Source organism: Podarcis liolepis (assembly GCF_965112155.1).
Source record: "Podarcis liolepis genome assembly, chromosome: 13".
Lineage (NCBI taxonomy): Eukaryota > Metazoa > Chordata > Lepidosauria > Squamata > Lacertidae > Podarcis > Podarcis liolepis.
This window is the reverse complement of record NC_139573.1, coordinates 58,214,329-58,233,393: the sequence shown is the minus strand read 5'-3', so window position 1 is coordinate 58,233,393 and position 19,065 is coordinate 58,214,329. Positions and strand designations below refer to the sequence as shown.

Here is a 19,065-nt window from a genome sequence, read left to right as displayed (position 1 = left end):
GAAACATCCCAAACCTGTGTCCCTCCCCTAAACCATGCATGTCTGCAGACCTATATTTCAGCTGCCAGTTCATTTTGCTTTCGGATAGGAGGATTGCAACATTTGACCATACAATCATAGAGCTGGAAGAGACCCAAGGGTCACCTAGTCCAAGCGCTTGCAATGCAGGGATCACTGCTAATTAACCCATAGGTAATGAACCCACAGCTGATTAAACCAATTAATCAATAAATAATTTTAAACAAACAAAAGCAATTTGATCAACGAAAATGGTGTCATTGATTAAACCACCCAGATTCTTTTCTTTTTTTTAAGATGGCATGTGCTGTCTTAGAAGAGGCACCAGCCAGACAGGGAATGCAGAATGCATCTTCTAAGACTGGGGGGGGGGGGTCTGCTGCAATGCAGAAATGCATCATCTCAAAGCCCCAAATAGCCTCTGGGGGTGGTTGGTTCCCCTCTAAAAATGCTAGCTTAATAAATCAATCAGTGACAAATCCTCTGTTTAATAAGCTGAGGTTTCACTGGGTCTGTGGGATAACCAGCTTCCTATAACCAGTACTAAGCTGGGTGTGCCAATGGCCTGACGTGGTACAAGGGAGATCCTTTATTCTGAATTATGAGGACTGGAATCTCACTTTATTTTGACGGGAAGGGCCGGGGTTCCAGCCTTCGCTCAGCCTGCAAAGGGCCCTCTGTGGTCAGTGCATGGGCTGCTCCTTGCGCCAAGCATCCTCTGGTCCCACAGTTCCTGGCCCAAAGAGTGACAGAGTCGCCTGAAGGAACGACACAGCCAGTTCCCGCCCCCATCCCACTGGGCAGCTACCTGCACATGATGTTGCGCAGCTTCTCCAGGTTGGCTGGTGAGAAATACCAGTAGTTCCGGTCGCACCTCTGGACATCCTTCTCAATGCGGTGCAGGTTCACAGTGTACATGTCAAGCAGCTCTGGCTGCGGAAGCAGAAAGGGCAAGGAAACACAGCCCAGTTAACTTTCAGCACAACTTCTGCTAAGGTACATGCAAGGGCCTGTCCACGCCACAAACTTAACAGCTGGTTTTAAAAGTCATAGAATTGCAGAGTTAGAAGGGACCCAGAGGGCCATCTGGTGCAACGCCCTGCAGTGCAGGGATCACAGCAAAATGACAGGCGGGTCCTGCTGCCCGAGGCAGTTGCCTCACCTTGCCTCACAGGTGGGCCAGTCCTGCCTCAAATGGGGCAATAAAGGAATGAAATGTAGAAAAGTACATGTGGTGATAGTTTTGTTATTTACAAAACTATTCACACAAACTCAAAACTGAGCTGTTGATGACACAGATATCCTGGCATTGGTAAATCAATTTTAACACCCCATTGATGTCAATGGGACTAAAATATGATTACTTCCTCTCAATCTATCCCATAATCTCTGGCCTTAAAACTGGGGGGTATTGACTTTGTTAGTATGATATTTATTAATAATAATATTTTTTTATTTATACCCCGCCCTCTCCAGCCAGAGATGGGTTCAGGGCAGCTAACACCAGTAAAATCACAATAAAAACGTCGGGGAAGGAAAAAACCAACCAATTTAAAATACATGTTAAAATACAATTTAAAATGCAGCCTCATTTTAATAGTAGCCCATAGATCAAAACCATAAGGGGACGGAAACATAAGGGTCAGACTAAGTCCAAACCAAAGGCCAGGCAGAACAGCTCTGTCTTGCAGGCCCTGCGGAAAGATGTCAAGTCCCACAGGGCCCTAATCTCTTGTGACAGAGCATTCCACCAAGTTGGGGCCAGTACTGAAAAGGCCCTGGCCCTAGTTGAGACCAATCTAACCACCTTGCGACCTCCAAAGTGTTGTCATTTGTGGACCTTAAGGTCCTCCACGGGGCATACCAGGAGAGGCGGTCCCGTAGGTATGTGGGTCCTAGGCCACACAGGGCTTTAAAGGTCAAAACCAGCACTTTAAACCTGACCCTATACTCCACCGGGAGCCAGTGCAGTTGGTAAAGCACTGGATGAATGTGATCCCACGGCAAGGACCCTGTAAGGAGCCTCGCCACGGCATTCTGCACCCACTGGAGTTTCTGGGTCAGCTTCAAGGGCAGCCCCGCATAGAGCGAGTTACAATAATCAACCCTGGAGGTGACCACTGCATGGATCACTGTGGCCAGATCAGGGCAAGAAAGGTAAGGGACCAACTGCTTAATATGGCGAAGATGGAAAAATGCCACCTTTGCTGTGGCTGCAACCTGCACCTCCATGGAAAGGGAGACATCGAACGTTACACCCAAGCTCTTGACAGAAGGCGCTGGCACTAATTGAGCCCCCGCAAAAGATGGGAGTTGGCGCCCCAACCCCATGTCATCCTGACCCAGACAGAGGACCTCTGTCTTGGAAGGATTTAACTTCAACCGGCTCCCACGCAGCCATCCAGCCACAGCTTCCAAGCATCTGGTCAGTGTGTCTGGGGCCGAGTCAGGGCGGCCGACCATCAACAGATAAAGCTGGGTGTCATCAGCATATTGATGACAACCCAGCCCAAAGCACCAGACAATCTGGGCAAGGGGGCACATAAAGATATTGAAAAGTATCGGGGAAAGGATTGCACCCTGTGGCACGCCACACACCAAGGAGTGCCACGGTAGCTCCCTCGTTAGTGCTATCCTCTGTCCCCAACCTGCGATAAAGGAGCGCAGCCATTGTCGGACTGTGCCCTGAATCTCCATGTCGGCAAGGCAGTGGTACAAAAGTTCGTGATCGACCATGTTGAAGGCTGCTGACAGATCTAAAAGAATCAGCAGTCCCGACCCGCCTCGATCCAGCTGTCTACGGAGATCATCTGTTAGGGCGACCAAAGGCGTCTCGGTCCCGTAACCAGGGCGGAAGCCCGACTGGAATGGATCCAAAGCCGATGTTTCATCCAGAAACCTACCAAGCTGTTTGGCAATCGCTCTCTCAATCACCTTACCCAGGTACGGAAGATTCGAAACCAGGTGGTAATTGGATAGATCTAAAGGATCTAAGGATGTTTTCTTTAAGAGCGGATGCAACACTGCTTCCTTCAACTCCCCTGGTAAAGTCCCCGTGCCAAAGGACTGATTGATGATCTCACCCAGGGGGGCCCACACCTCGTCTGCACATGCTCTAATCAGCCAAGACGGGCATGGGTCAAGGGGGCAAGTGGTGGGCCTTCCAGCTCGGAGGAATCTGTCTACATTGGCAGGGAGTATCCGATCGAAGTGGTCCAATACTGGACCCAAGGAGAGTCGAGGGGCCTCCAGTTCTGTTACTGTATCCAAACTGGCAGGGAGGTCACGGCAGAGCAGCAAGACTTTCTCCGCAAAAAAGCTCGCAAATGCCTCACAGCTATGGGTCAAATTCGTATTTAAATTTGGCTGTTCCTCTAGGGTTGTTAAAGACCTAATTATTCTAAAAAGTTGCGCTGAGCGAGACTAGCGGAAGCAATGGAAGCTGAGAAGTAAAACTTCTATACATTTTCACTGCCATCTCATAGGCTTTCATAAACGTCCTATAAGATGTTCTTGAGGCTCCGGTGCGAGCACGCCGCCATACTTGCTCTAGCCGTCTGAGGTCCCGCTTCATTTCCCGGAGCTCCTCGGTAAGCCAGGGGGTCCGGTTTCGGCGGGGTCGCAGAGGGCGCTTAGGTGTGATCTCATTGGTGACCGCCAAGAGCTGGTTATTCCAGTTCTCGACAAGCTCATCTAGTGAGCCGCCAGGGGAAGCAGGGTCCCGCAAGGCTTGACGAAATCCATCAGGATCCATCAGCCTTCACAGGTGAGCCCAAATAGGCTCGCCACCCGGGAGGGAGGAGGGAGTCAATCCTGGCTTTCAGACCATGGCACTTCCACAAGTGAGGACATGATCACATCTATACCCACAGCAAAAATCAAATCCAGCGTGTGGCCTGCTTGGTGTGTGGAACCCAAAACAAACTGGGTATTTTTAATATTGTAAACCATCCTGTGAACCTCAGAAGAAGGGCAGTATAGAAATTTTAACACCAATAAGAACTGTGGGCCATCATTTAAAAAACTAAACTGTTTTGAGAACACTGCCAGAAAGGCAAGGCTGTAGTACATTAGTAGTAGCTAGCAAGTAAATTAGCAGTACAGTGGTACCTTGGGTTACATACGCTTCTGGTTACATATGCTTCAGGTTACAGACTCTGCTAACCCAGAAATATTACCTCGGATTAAGAACTTTGCTTCAGGATGAGAACAGAAATCGTGCTCCGGCGGTGTGGTGGCAGTGGGAGGCCCCATTAGCTAAAGTGGTGCTTCAGGTTAGTTTCAGGTTAAGAATGGACCTCCGGAACGAATTAAGTACATAACCAGAGGTACCACTGTAGTAGTTAGTAACAGTTAGCAAGTGAATAGATAAATGCTCTAGTGCAATCAAAGCAAAAATTTCACCCTGCCTAAAATGTTTGCTCCTTTTGGGTTTTAAAGCAAAACAAAATACCGTTCCCAAAGATCAGGAGGAACCAGGGACCCTGACACACACTCACAGAGTAGGTGACCCCCGACGAGGAGACAGGCGAGACTTCGCTAATGGTCAAGTCAGTGACAGCCAGGGAGTGTGAATCCAGCTGCGGGTACAGGCTCTCCATCTCTGGCTCTTCTGAGAGGTCATCTTCACTCCCCATGGAGTTCTGCTGCCCCACACTGTGGTCTGGCCAGCTGCCTGTCACATCCACTATAGACAGAGGTGCCCCCTCTTTATCAGGGTGCTCCTTGCCCATGAGGATAAACTCCTCTAAGCTGCTGGTGGTGGGGAGCTCCTCCAGGCTGTCCTGGCCCTGCAAACCTTCCCCTGTTTGTGTGCCACCCACAAGGGTACTGAGAGGTCCCTGGCCGACAGCCATGCTCGTCTGGGCAGAGTGGCACACCGTGGCTTTTGCGGTCTCCACCACACTGTCCTCGGTGCTGAAGATCTGCTCTGAGCATGGGGAGGTGACCAAAAAGTTCTGGGAAGAGGGATAGCAAGGGTCGGGGGAGGAGGCGCCGTCAGGGATCATCCCGTTGGAGAGTTTGGGCCGTTTGCCCTCTTCAGGTTTGGCATCTGCCTCGGGCTGTTCTACCTCATCGACCGACTCAAACACCTGGGCAAAGAAGGAGAGGCCAAAAGAGAACAGGAATGGATCAGATTGTCTGACTACTGCAATGGCCTCTGCATGGAGCTGCCTTTCAAGATATTGGTGGAATCTACACACGTATAAAAAATGCTGTGAAAAAGCTTTGTTAAAAGTTTTGAAAAATACATCGAACTTTGCATAGCTCACTGTCGCCATCTAGAGTCACATTTGTATATTGCACTTTACAACACATTTTAAAATGTTTTATTTGCAGCTGTATAGCTGAGTCCACCGAGGAGCCTCAGCCAGTGCAAAATGCTCTGTTGCTTTTTCTGGCCAAGTGATCACAGCATATAATTCAGATTCCAGATTGGTTGCCAGCCCAATTCAAAGTGCTGGCTGCCATCTTGAAAGCCACAAACTGCTTGGAGCCAGGTTATTCCAAGGATTGCCAGCACCCACACAAAGCTGCCTGGCTCTTAAGACTGGCTGTAGAGGTTCCCATCAGGAAGGTGCACCAGTCTAGTGAGGCAGGTCCTTTGCAGTGGTGGGTCCCCCACCTTGGAACTGCACTTGGCCCCTCTGACGGTTTCTGAACTGGCTCTGAAGATCTCTCTTTTCAAACCTGCTTTTATCCAAAATAAAAAAATTCCTTCCAGTAGCACCTTAAAGACCAACTAAGTTAGTTCTTGGTATGAGCTTTCGTGTGCATGCACACGAAAGCTCATACCAAGAACTAACTTAGTTGGTCTTTAAGGTGCTACTGGAAGGAATTTTTTTATTTTGACTATGGCAGACCAACATGGCTACCTATCTGTAACTGCTTTTATCCAATTCATTCAAGGCTGGTCTAAGCTTTTAAGTGTAATTTTAAAATGCTGCAACAATTTTTCTGCCCTATTTTATCATTTCACTGCTGATTTTTTGTTATGTAAATTTTGATCGTTACTGTGAAAATTGTGTGTGAATTGAGTGGGCTGCCTAGCCCTGAAAGGCACCACACAAATACCAAAATGAGTTTATAAAGATAGGTAGATATTTTACAGTGAGTCATAAAACAGAGATTAATTTATTATAGCAAAAAAATAAAATAAAAAATGCTTATGTAACAGTAGTAAATAGTTAAATGTTTAGTAAGAGACTGCATTCTGCAAAGATCTGAAGCTGTGTTCCGAAGTGGGTGGTAGCACCCCGAGGGGTGGGATTACCTAGGGGGAAGCAGGGGGCACTGAAGGTATAAATGACTATCAGACTTTGAAAAGCTGGTATTACTGGCTCAAGTTAATCAGTTTTCTTGAATTAATTAAACTAAATAGTTTAAATTGGATTCTGAATAAAGGTGCAATTAGTTGTTGTGTTGTTATCTTTCTTACTGTAGTGGGCCAGGCCAAAAGCAGTTCTGAACAATGCTCTCTCTCGAGATGGAATGATGGAGCCCAGGGGGCAGTGGACCCCAAAAGTTTGGGGACCGCTGATCTACAGCAAACTTTATCTACCTGCCAGATCTGACCACTGGCCCACCCAGCTTCACCAGGGCCTCTCCTGAACCTCTGCCTTGGGGGTCTTTCCCAGCCTGCTCCTGAGACCCGTCGGCTGGGGAGACCACTGAGAATTGAACTGCACTCCAGGTAACTTACAGGTAAAATAAGAACAACTGAAAACATGAAGGGGGGAACAGTGATTAAAAAACAAGGTAGCATTAATAGAATTAAAACGATCCATCTATCTAGACAATCTATTAAAAACATACAATCACATTTTTATCCTGTCCTTTCCTCCACGGAGCTCAATTTGGTGTATGTGCTTCTCCCCCATCCTCCTTCAGTCCCCACAACAACCCTGTGAGGTAGGCTAGGCTGGGAGAAGGCAGTGACTGGCAGCCAAGGCCACCCTGTGAGCTGCATGGCTGAGTGGAGATTTGAACTTTGGTTCCCCAGGTCCTTAGCCAACACTCTAACCATTACACAGTGCTGTCTCTCAGGCTTGCACAGCAGCTCAGAATTTGGAGTGCCCCCCCCCCGAGGATCCAACAGGCTGGACACCTCACCTGGGTACTGCCACTGGAGTCGCTCTGAAGCCGTGTCAGGTTCTGTGGGCCGGAACTGCCGCTCTGGGAAGACTGTGGGAAGAGAGGAGGCGCATGGGAGAACCAGGCCAGGGGGACAAGTCAAGGTGTCTGCAGTGGGGGCAGAATGCGCTGATGCCAGGAATCACGGGAGGAGGCCAGCTTGAGGGGGGGGCAAGAACCAACAGTGTCCCCTCTTTTTAAATTGTCTGCCCCCTTCCACTCACAAGGTGCTTTAACAATCAGTTGGGGGGGGGGACTAGGGAGACTCTCCTCTCATAACCCTGAACCAACTACAGCTCCCAGGATTCTATGGAGGAGGCCATGGCTGTTCCAAGTGGTATCCTAGTGCCTTCAATGTAGGGGGCGGATATGGCGAACATGCTCCAGGGAGGGCTGCAGGAAAGGGCGCAGGGGAGGGGAGAAATTGAGAGATTTAAATTATTTTTACTCATTCTGAAGCCATCTGGGAACTGACTCAGTTCCAATGGACCTTGATTCCCCCCACACACACTTACATCGTTGCTGATGGTCGAATCTCGGTGCATCATGTGTTCCATGTGGGAGTCCAGGCTGGCCCCTGAGGAGCACTTGGCCAGGGCGGCCGCGTGAGACTCTTTCTCCCGTTGTCGGACAATCGCCTCGCAGCCCAGCCACTCTGCCATGGTTTGCTCATAGCAGGCGCGAGTCTGGCTGTCGACCTGAAGCCAAGAGAGAAGCTGGGAGAGGCCCGTGCACCCCCCACAGCACCCTGGAGCAGAACTGAACCCAGTTTCATTTATTTGTTTGCTGGATTTATGTCTCACCTTTTCCTCCAAGTAGCTCAAAAGTGGCAGAATGGTCAGAGTGTCAGACTAGAACCTGGGAGACCAGGATTCGAATCCCCGCTCAGCCATGAAGCTCCCTGGGTGACCTTGGAGTCAGTCACTGCCTCTCAGCCTAACTTACCCCCCGGGTTGTTGTGGGGATTAAATGAGGAGGGGGAGAACCATGTACCTTGAGCTTCTTGGAAGAAAAAGATGGTATATAGATGTAATAAAAAAAAACAACAAGCATGGTTCCCCTCCCTCTTCATTTAATCCCCGCAGCTACCCTGTGAGGGAGAATAAAAAATTCCTTCCAGTAGCACCTTAAAGACCAACTAAGTTAGTTCTTGGTATGAGCTTTCGTGTGCATGCACACTTCTTCAGATACACTGAAACAGAAGTTGCCAGATCCTTCTATATAGTGAGAAGGTGGGGAGGGGCCCTCCCCACCTTCTCACTATATAGAAGGATCTGGCAACTTCTGTTTCAGTGTATCTGAAGAAGTGTGCATGCACACGAAAGCTCATACCAAGAACTAACTTAGTTGGTCTTTAAGGTGCTACTGGAAGGAATTTTTTATTTTGACTATGGCAGACCAACACGGCTACCTATCTACTCCTGTGAGGGAGGTTAGCTTGCAAGAAGGCAGCCACTCCGTGAGCTTCGTGGCCGAGTGGGGATTTGAATCCTGGTCTCCCAAGGTCCTTGTCTGACACTCTAACCACTAAAGCACACTGCCTCTCACACAAGAGAGGATAAGTGGTGCAGATAGTTTGAAAAGGATAGCAAGGGAAAAGAACACTTGGCAGCAGGGGAATTTGAACCCATGCCTCCGGAGAGATTGGAGCCTAAATCCAGAACCTTAAACCACTCGCAGCGCTGCCTTCAGCAGTGTGATACCTTAGACTGCACAGCACAGAGCAATGCCAGGCCTGACCACTTTCTACAGAGTTTGAACCGGATCCACTGATCCACGGCTCTTCCTCAATCCCCCCATCCCGCAAAATCATTTGCCATCAATTAATTTGAATATTATCAAGAAATTTTCAGTGAGCTTCTCATGAGTGGGTGCAGGATTTTGTCCTGCCTGCCTTATTTTTAAGGTGGCCAAGGAGTAGTTCTGGAAGTCCTTTCTCTCAGTCTAAAATCATCCACCCAGTGGTCTGGGCTCTGCTGACTTCCTGCGTGCCCAAGTTTCAATGAAAGCCCATGGGGAAGAGATCAGGAGGGAACACAACAGACTGCTGGATAAGGCAAAAGGGACCACCTAGTCCAGCCTCACAGGGGCCACTCAGACGCCCCAGTGAGAAGCCCACAAGCAGGGCTCAAGCAGTAGAGCAGCCTTTCCCCCCCTGTGGTTTCTGGCAACTGGGATTCAGAAGCTTTGCTGCCTCTGACTGTGGAGGCAGAGCAGAGCCACTGAGAGCCGCCCATAGCTCTCTTTTCCATGAGTCCTCTTTTAAAGGTCTGTAGACCTCTCTGCCTCCTGGGGAAACAAGTTCCATAGTTTAACCATGCACTGCATTTTCAGATCAGGAAGTGGGGGCAGGCAGCAAGGCTGAGGAGCACCAGAGAAATGCTTTGCTGAAAGAAAAATGCACCCACCACACCCTCAGCCACTTTGCAATGGTAAGGAACGTGCCAACCCCAGCTCTAAAGTGCCCTGAGTATGAGGCAGAAAAATGGAGCCCTCTTTCACCGGGCAAAGTCAATTTTTGAGGCAGGACTTATGCAAAGAGAGCAAATGGAAGTTTTAATCAGCCCCAAATAATACTAAAATAGCAGCAAAGAGGTACGTATATCTATAAAACACATTCTTATTAAGTCATCCACTAGTTAGTATAAACTTTTGGTTTTCTGGAGAATTTTTTAATGGAATGAAGCTCCGCCATTCTCCTGCAAAGGTGTCTTTGTGCTCCCTTCCTCTTGTCAGGAAGAGGTCAGCAAAGGTGTCTTTGTGCTCCTCTTCCTCTTCATGTGTGGGTCAATTTTTCCATAAGGCAATAATAATAATAATAATAATAATAATAATAATAATAATAATAATAATAATAATAATAATAATAATAATAATATCCCGCCCATCTGCCTGGGTTTCCCAAGCCACTCTGGGCAGCTTCCAACAAAGATTAAAAGTACATTAAAATGTCACACATTAAAAACTTCCCTAAACAGGGCTGCCTTCAGATGTCTTCTAAACATCAGATAGTTGTTAATTTCCTTGACAGCTGATGGGAGGGCATTCCACAGGGCGGGCGCCACCACCGATAAGGCCCTCTGCCTGGTTCCCTGTAACTTGGCTTCTCGCAGCGAGGGAACCACCAGAAGGTCCTCGGAGCTGGACCTCAATGTCCGGGCAGAACGATGGGGGTGGAGACGCTCCTTCAGGTATACTGGGCCAAGGCCGTTTAGGCAATGATTCACCCTCTTTTGTACCATGCGTTCAATTCTGTACCTTTTAAGCCCTTCCAGAATGTGACTGTAACCACATGTGCTCTGCCACTAAGAGAAATCCAATTAGTGGTTTATCCACTAATCGTTCCGTCTTGTTTAGCATTTAAATACAGATTCAGTAATGCAAGCACTGCAGACTTCATGGCATACTGATGAGTAATTTTACTTATCTCACCTGCTTTCTCTCAGATTCTGACATCCCAAACCGGTAATGTCCCAGCAGGAAAGGCCAGACTGCTTTCCGGATCTTGTGCTGGACCCCTCCGAAGTAGACTAGCCGCAAAAGCTCTTTCTCCTCATAGCTCTGTGGGGAAAGTTCACTGAAAACTGAGGCCAAGTAAAGAGAAAATGACTTTTCCTCCCCCCCCCCGCCAGCCCTCAACCATCCACCTTCAAAAGCCGGGCCAGAGACGACTGTGCCCCAGGGCTGGCCAGGGCGAATTGGGGGTCCCCCTTACCGTACTGTCTTGCAGGAACATCTCCCAGACCTCAGCGGTCAGCCCCTGGCTGGCGCTGCAGGGCACGCTGGGTGACACAATGTCGTGGTTCACCAGCGCCGAGAGGTGGGTTCTCACCGTGGAGAGGTGCCGGCAGTAGGCCAGCCCTAAGCCATGGAAAGCAGAGAGAAAGAGGCTGCACAGAGGGCAATCCCAGAGAGACCAGCCCTCAACAGTGGGAAGGGCAGGTAGGGGAGGCGGCTAAAGCACCACTGCCGATTCCTCCCCCAGGGAGGGGCAATACTGGCACAAGAAGGACCCCCACCACCCGCCTGACTTGGAGGAGGGACTGCAGGACCATGTCAGGACCCAGGGAGCCCCTTCAGTCCCCTTCCAACTCTACAGTTCTGCGATTCCATGTCCACTGACCCATGCTGTCACTTAGAGGAAAGAAAATCTGAACTATCAACCACCCTGCCCAAGCTGGGTGCCCTCCAGGCGCTCTAAGCTGCAAATCCCAGTCACCCCAACTGTGTCAAGGCCGCAGTTCAAGCCCCATGTTGAGCAAAACATTCCTGCCTTGCAAGGGGTTGGACTAGATGAGCCCGGTGGTCCCTTTCACCTCGACTATTCTACGATTCAATGCGCTGTAGTCCAAATGACCATGCTCACTGGGGTGATGGAGTTGTAGTTCCAAACATCTGCTATGGACTGATGGCAGAGGGAGAGAAGGGAAGCAGAGCTAGTCCCCTGGTAAGGGGATGAGAGGCCAGCTGCCTCCATCAACCATCACCAACTGGCAGCCATTCCACAGGCTACCTGCACCAATTCTATCCCAGCTGTTCCTTATTAAGAACTTTGTCACTTTTAAGAACCGGTGCCAGACTTTGATTTTTCCTTCTCCCTTCCCATCTCTTTCCTCTAATGCCATGTCTGATAGATCATAATCCTGACGGCCAAGATCATCTTGCTCTTTATTGAGCTGCAAGTCTTTTTGGCTTAAGAGCCAGGGGAAGTCTGGGATAAACAAAATATTCTTGCAGTTTTGGTGTCACAGTGGTAGAACCAAGGTAGTTCTGCCCTTCAGTTCACAATACTGGGGCAAACTCCACATCACACTTAATTGCAAGGCCACAGTGCTATAGGGGATATAAAAGTACTTCTTTGTCATCACCTTTTAAAATGAAAAGCAGCAGAAGACAGAAAAGGCTGCTTAACCCTTTCTCCTCCATGGTTATTTCTATACCCAAAATCGTAATTCCATCTCCTGCCCCCAAATGCTTTTTCATCAGGAAATGCAGCAGACGGGGGGGTGGGGGTGGGGAGCAAATTTCAAAGAAATGGTGGGGGAAGGGTTAAGCAGGCTGTTCCCCTGGCTCCCAAGTGGTGACTAAAAATGGGATGAAGTGAAAACTCACAGCCATAAAACGCTCGAGATAGTATCTGGTACTTCATGTTATCACACAGCAGCTTCAGAGGAGCCCTGGGAAGAGAGAGGGAAGGGGGGTATAGCTACAGTCCTGTAAGGAAGCAGAGCATGGATTCTTGCAAATGCATACACCACAAGCAATAATCCCATTTTTCAAGATGTACTTTTCAAAAACACACTAGCTGCCATTCAAAGCATACCATTTCCCTCCTTAGTGACTCACAAGATTAAAAGCAATTTAAAAGCATCCTACACAGGGGTTCCTGAACTTTTCCAGGCTCCTGCCCCCTTAGTTCCATAAACTCATGCCCAGAGCCCCCAGTCTATAAAAGGCATTATACAAAATAGCATAATAATAACACAAGATAATAACACAATAAAACTCAAAATGCTAATAATAATGAAGAATGTATGTGCTACTGCACCTGGCTGTGGGCTGAGCCACACCGTACAGTGAGAGCCTCCCCCCAAAGAATCATGGGAGCTGTAGTTTGTTAAGGGTGCTGGGAATTAAGAACACAAAGAGATCCTGCTGCATGAGGCCAATGGCCCCTCTAGCCCAACAGCCTGGTCTCACCGTGGCCACCCAGATGCTGAGAAACGCTGAAGCAGGATTTGAGCTCAAGAGCTCCCTCCCCTCCTGAGGTTTCCAGCAACTGCTCTACCGAAGCAGGATGGCCTCCGGCCGTGGAGACAGAGTACAGCCCTCGTGGCTAGTAGCCCTTGAGAGAGAAGGGTTGTAGCTCACAGGCAGAGCATCTGCCTTGCACAAAGAAGCTCCAAGAGCCAATCCCCAACTGCCTCTCTAGTCAGGACTACAGAGCCCAGAGAGCCTCTGCCAGTTGGTGTGGACAGTACTGCCCTAGATGGGTCTGACTCCCTATGTTCCTGAACTACAGCTCCCAGGATTCTCTGGGGAGAGTCATGTGCTTTAACTGTCCTTCCAGACCTCACCCCGCCAGCCCTCAAGTCAGCCCTTTTGCCTCTGTGAGGCCACCTGGGCTCCCTGGCAGAGAGCAACCCCGTCTCACCCCCAAGCCAGCCTCTGTCGCCTTGCCTTTCATGGTTGCAGCCATTGGAGGGGCCACTCTCCGTGGATCCGCTCTGAGAGCAGGATGAGCAGGAGGACTTGCGGGTGCCCGGCTGCCACATGGAAGGGAGGGTGCTCGCCTGGGTGTCGACCAGATCCTGCGGGGCTAGAAATGCAGAAAGAGAATAGCACAACATCAGCATAAGGTTTGAAGCAGCTTACCCCAGGAGCAGAGAGAGAGGGAAAGCTAGATGGGAAAAATCAGACACACAATATTTGGAGGGCTACATCGATTAAACCAATTGCAAGATCTTCACCCAATCACAGGAAGGCTTTCAATTAAAAAGAGCGCAAAGGTCAACTGCACCAGCATCCACAAACTGGGCTCATTGGCACAACCAAAGGTGGCACCTAAGGAGGCTTTTCTCAAGATAACCACCTCAGTCTCCAAGGAAAATGCATGAATTTGCAGGGAGCACAAGGGAAGCTGCCTTGTACCCAGCCCATCTAGCTAGTACTGTCAGCACTGAATGGCAGCAGTCTCAGGCAGTGATACTTTCCCAGCCCCCCCCCCCGAGGTGCTGGAGATTGAACCAGGGACCCCTTGCATGCAGCCCAGGTGCTCAGCCATCAAGCTGTGCACCTCCTATTCCTTGCTGACTGACTTGGGGTCATTTGCAAGGGACTGTGTGCCTCAAGGGAACTGGGAACCCTGCGGCCAGAGGAGAGAGAAACCTTGCCTCTGGTGTTTGCAGGGTCCCTTTTCCTGTGATGAAAGGGAAAAGAATCAAGAGCTCTATTGCTGGGAAGAATGGTTCCATCCAAGATGTTTGGAGTGGAGGGGAGTCCTCTGGAAAGCCCCCACCCCCACCAGTGAGACAGGGTCATCCGGATGAGCTGAGGCAGGAAAACAGGATCCTCTCACCCAGCCTTTAACTTTCTTGGGTCCTCCATACATAGTAGGACAGCAGAGATGCCTGGGCTTTTGCTTGTCTCTAGGCAGCCTCAGAAGCATTCTCTGGAGCTGGCCAAGTCTCAGGTATTTTTAGCCACAGCTTTTACCTCCTCTGGATGTGTAGGTAAAGCAGGAGCTGGGCTGAGCACAGAGGATGCTGTTCAGAGTTCAAAAACTAGAGTTCAAGGGCTAGAAGCCATTGATAGCCTTATTCTCCATGAATTTGTCCAATCCTCTTTTAAAACCCTCTATTTATCTATATAAGGGATGCAGGTGGCGCTGTGGGTTAAACCACAGAGCCTAGGGCTTGCTGATCAGAAGGTTGGCGGTTCGAATCCCCATGACGGGGTGAGCTCCCGTTGCTCGGTCCCTGCTCCTGCCAACCTAGCAGTTCAAAAGCACATCAAAGTGCAAGTAGATAGGGGGGCCACTAGGGGCGCATTGGAAGATGGCTGACAATACCATCTCTCCGACCCACACGGGGTAATTAAGAGGCTGTTATGGGAGTAGGCAGCCTCCCTTGTTGCCCCAAGGAAATGGGGAACACTGCCCTTGCCTGCTGTGCCCATAAATCACCCCCTAATTCAAAAGAAGGGGGTGAGGGCCCTAGGCAGAATGCCCCCGTGTGGACCTCGGCTCTCCTGGACGCTGTCTCTGATCGCGCACTAGCTGCAGCAATTTGGAATAATTAATTACAAAAGAAGCAAGTGCACATATTTCAAGTGAAGAAGGGGAGTGAAGTCTGCTAATTTAAGTGACCTCTGCAAAAGAAGACGATGGGTTGGAGAAACAGGAATATTTTACGATGAAGATACACCAAAGGCTGGGTATGTTGACAACGGGACTGAATGGGGGGACGGGACATTTTTTACTTTCCTTCTATGTGATTTACAAGAACCCCTCCTCATTAGAATCGTGGGTTGAACTGACCCAAGCAGGATGATTAAGGTCTGTGTGGAGATAAACTTTAACCAAAAGTATGCTTTATGGAGATGGAGAAGCAATAAGAACTTTTGGAATGGCGCAGCAATTAATTTGGAGTCGCCATCTTGCCAAAGGATTTATAGCCGGGAGGAGGAACGGACCTGTTTTCAGACTGCATTCCTGGTGAATCTCCTCAGAGGTTTTGAGAAAGGAGGCAGATTGGTGAAGATTAATGATGCTAAGACTGTTTTGATGTATGGAAGTGATGTTATATGGAAAACGTCTGGATATGGCTACTGGATAAAAAAAATAATATCCACGCAGGATTACAAACTGTTCTAACCAGCTTGAGGTCACAAAGAGAAAGGAAAAATATATGAAAATTACAACAAGAGATGTGGAAAAAACAATAAGAAAGGACTGGATAGTACTGTGAACATTATAAGGTTAGATTTGTGGACATTAAAACAGCAGTAAGAAGCAAGAAGTTGATTGGATCCCCTTTGGAACTTGAAATATGGGTACCCCCAACAAAAATTTAAAATTCGGCTGTGTAATTTGGAATTTATGTAATTTGGTTTGATTTGATGTGATTGGTCGGTTAATAAAAAAATATTCTTAAAAAAAACACAACAAAGTGCAAGTAGATAAATAGGTACCGCTCCGGCAGGAAGGTAAACAGCGTTTCCGTGTGCTGCTCTGGTTTGCCAGAAGCGGCTTAGTCATGCTGGCCACATGACCCGGAAGCTGTACGCTGGCTCCCTCAGCCAATAAAGCGAGATGAACGCCGCAACCCCAGAGTTGTTCGCAACTGGACTTAACTGTCAGGGGTCCTTTACCTTTACCTTTTACCTATCTATATACCGTATTTTTCGCTCTATAAGACGCACACACATTTCCCCTTACTATTTAGGAGGGGAAAAGTGAGTCTTATAGAGCAAAAAATACGGTACTTTTTCCAGAATCCAGTTCACATTTTCTGTCTTGTTATAAAATATATGTTGTATTTTTGAAATCTTGCAAATCACTGTGGGATCTTTGATGAAGGGAAAGATACAAACCCTTTCTCAGGGTAGCCAACCCTGTTGGACTACAACTCCCATTGTCCAGGACCATTGGGCTAAACTAGGTGTGCGTGTTGGGAGGTTGTAGTCCAGCAATATCCGGCGGCCATGTTGGCTATCCCAGAAACAACTAACCTTAAGTGCTCACCATGTCACAGTAAACTTCATGGAGAACTGGCTAAGCACTTAAGAACTGTGAGGCAGCTAAATTACAATTCACAGCAAAACTTTCAAAATAATCCCTGGCTGGTTTCACATCAGAGCAAAGGCTCTGATGTGCCTTCCAATTACAAGCTCTCATCTAACTGGCTTGCAGGAGCCCTGCAATGACATGCTGACTCCAAATCTGCAGCAGAGACACTTTGAAACAATTTTACCACACCAAAATGATTGAAGGGAAATTTCCATGAATCACCCCTACATGTCCCACTGGAGCACCATGGCCTAAATGAGTTTTGGAAAGGATGCCAAATGCTTTGATACAAGAAGAAAGAGCATCCCTGGAGCAGATTGTTCTTGAGGGACGGGGCAATGGAGCCTTCCTCCACCCAACAAGAATTGGACCACAGGAGGACGCAAAAGCCATATCTTGCTCTCTAAACTCTATGCAGGGGAAATGGGGAATGTGAATTCAAGGAGGGTGGGAGGAACATTTTGATTCAGATCACAGCAGGAAGGTCACTCTGCACAGAGAAGCAGGCTTTGTGTCTGCTGGTATTTGCTAAATCCTACATCAACCAACCTATTCAGGTGAACTGCCTGGGCTTTTAACTAATCAATTTAAAAATGAAGGCACAAAGCAGATCTATTGCTTTCTAGGAGAAATGAAAAAACAGCACCGTGTTTTTCAAAGGTCAGCTGATTGACAGTTTTCCATGTTACTATCAGATGCCTCAAGTATCATTTGGTGGAAAGGAAGGACCCAAGCATTAACAACAATAATGTCCCCATAGTGACACTGGGGAAAGTCATGCTGAGGTCTGCTGGGCCAATTCTTGGCTGCAGGGCAAAGCCAACCCAGCCCTTGTCCCCTCCAGCCTGAGATCCAAAAGGGAGAGGGGCTGACCCGACAGGAACCTGGAGAGGACAAAGTCTTCCCCAGATCATCCTTTGGGCAGCAAGAGGGATGGCTCCATCTCTGCAGAGGTGGCTGCAGCTGCTGATCTGTTAAAGGACATTTTTCATTTGAGCTCCGTTGCCTCCTTCCTTTCATCTGCCTCAGATTATAACCAACAAGAAGTATGACAGCAACATTATATCACTACTAAAAGCGATTAGATCCATTAAAACATGCCTCTGATTTAATTGGACAATAGATTTCACGGTTTTCATTTTTTTAAATGTTAATTGGTATAGCTATTTATGCATCTGTGGGCATCAGGCATCTCCACCTCCTCCTCCTAACACAGAAGGGATTGGGGCCAGCTGTGACACATGCAGCACACCATTACATTACAGAGGGAAGAAAGGAGGCCGCTTTTCCTTCACAGTGGTGAGTATTTTATGGACATGCAGGTCTAATCAGTTCATTGGTTTTAAAAGCATTGTATGATCAATCTATTAAGATTTCTTTAAACTGGGCAGCAGCCCTAATCACAGTCACTCTTACAGGTGCCACATAATACTGTTCTGCATTTGTAAGAAAGCAATGTTTTAGTTTGGCAGCACCTGCACACTTTGGAACTCCTTGCCTGTTGACATCAGGCAGGTGGAATTGCTGTACCCTTTTCGGTACCTGCTAAAAAAAAATTAGACAATCCTGTCCAGACATGCAGAAAATTGATGTATGTTTAAATCTGTTTTTAGCTCATTAACGTTAATTTTTAAAAAATGTTTTACATAGGGTTTAAAAAAAATAATTTTATTGTTTTATTCTTCTTGTAAACCACTTTTTTTTTCTTACAACCACGGTGTATATAAATGTTATGAATTAAATGAACTTGCTTCTTCTGCTTGTGTGCCTCCAGGCAAAGCAGCCCAAGGGAATGAGCCAAGGAAAAAGATGGGGAAGAGGAGGATCCCAGCTGCCTGCCCTGCCCAGATTCATAAATGCCAGCATCTGCCCCAGCTGCCAAGCCAAAAGCAAGAAGCACCCTCCATGAGCCAACAACAACATTACACAAGTGTGGGCTGGACCCCAACGTGACCAGAAGGGGAGCCGTTGCCTCAGGAAGACTCAGAGACCATTTGGGCATCACCACCACTCTGCCAGAGGTCCGACGCATCCAGGCCTTTTCTTTCCCAGCGGCAGTAGAGGTGGAGGGAAGGCAAGAAGGGTGGTTAACAACCACTAAAGAGGAAGGGAGAGAAAAGGCAAAACATGAAGGCGGGCACAGTCCATGCCGCTTCCTCAAGCCTGGAAAAAGGAAAAACACACTAGGAACTCACTAGCTGTGATTCCCACATTGCTGAGGGTTGGTTCCAACTCTACGATTCTAGGAATAGTAGAAAAATCCATCACTGGCCAGAAATCCCCCTATGGGAAAGCAAAAGAGAGCCAGTGTGGCCTAGTGGTTAGAGTGTTGGGCTTAGGACTTGGGAGAAAAGGATTCAAATCCTCACTCAGCCATGAAGTTCCATGAGTGGCCTTGGGGGCCAGTCACTGCCTCTCAGCCTCACCTACCTCCCAGGGGTGTTGTGAGGATAAAACAGGGAGGAGAATTATGTATACCAACTTGAGCTCCTTGGATGAAAAGGTTGGATATAAATGAAAAGAACAATAATTAAGATCACCAACACGATAGGAGTTGGGAGTCAGTCAACATCTAGAGAGAGCAGAGCAAATACACACCCTTTGATGTTTGATGGAGGATTCAG

At 48.2% G+C, this 19,065-nt stretch overlaps 1 protein-coding gene and 1 long non-coding RNA gene across 3 annotated transcripts in view; both read right to left on the bottom strand.

Moving 5' to 3' along the window:
• The window catches only part of LOC310691278, a 125,658-nt gene that overhangs the window by 18,253 nt on the left and 88,340 nt on the right, over positions 1 to 19,065 (bottom strand). The window lies entirely within an intron of this gene.
• Positions 1 to 19,065, bottom strand: part of SGSM1 (small G protein signaling modulator 1) — an 88,198-nt gene that overhangs the window by 18,253 nt on the left and 50,880 nt on the right. For both annotated transcript variants that reach the window (XR_014518420.1, XM_083470911.1), the window contains exons 12-20: positions 18,368 to 18,538; positions 13,333 to 13,471; positions 12,265 to 12,329; positions 10,868 to 11,013; positions 10,585 to 10,713; positions 7,668 to 7,850; positions 7,132 to 7,203; positions 4,518 to 5,111; positions 827 to 951 (exon numbers count right to left, since the gene is read on the bottom strand). Coding sequence is in view for 1 of the 2 variants with exons in the window: in XM_083470911.1 (XP_083327037.1) it covers positions 827 to 951; positions 4,518 to 5,111; positions 7,132 to 7,203; positions 7,668 to 7,850; positions 10,585 to 10,713; positions 10,868 to 11,013; positions 12,265 to 12,329; positions 13,333 to 13,471; positions 18,368 to 18,538 (1,624 nt within the window). In the remaining variant the exon portion in view is untranslated. The remainder of the gene's footprint in view (positions 1 to 826; positions 952 to 4,517; positions 5,112 to 7,131; positions 7,204 to 7,667; positions 7,851 to 10,584; positions 10,714 to 10,867; positions 11,014 to 12,264; positions 12,330 to 13,332; positions 13,472 to 18,367; positions 18,539 to 19,065) is intronic.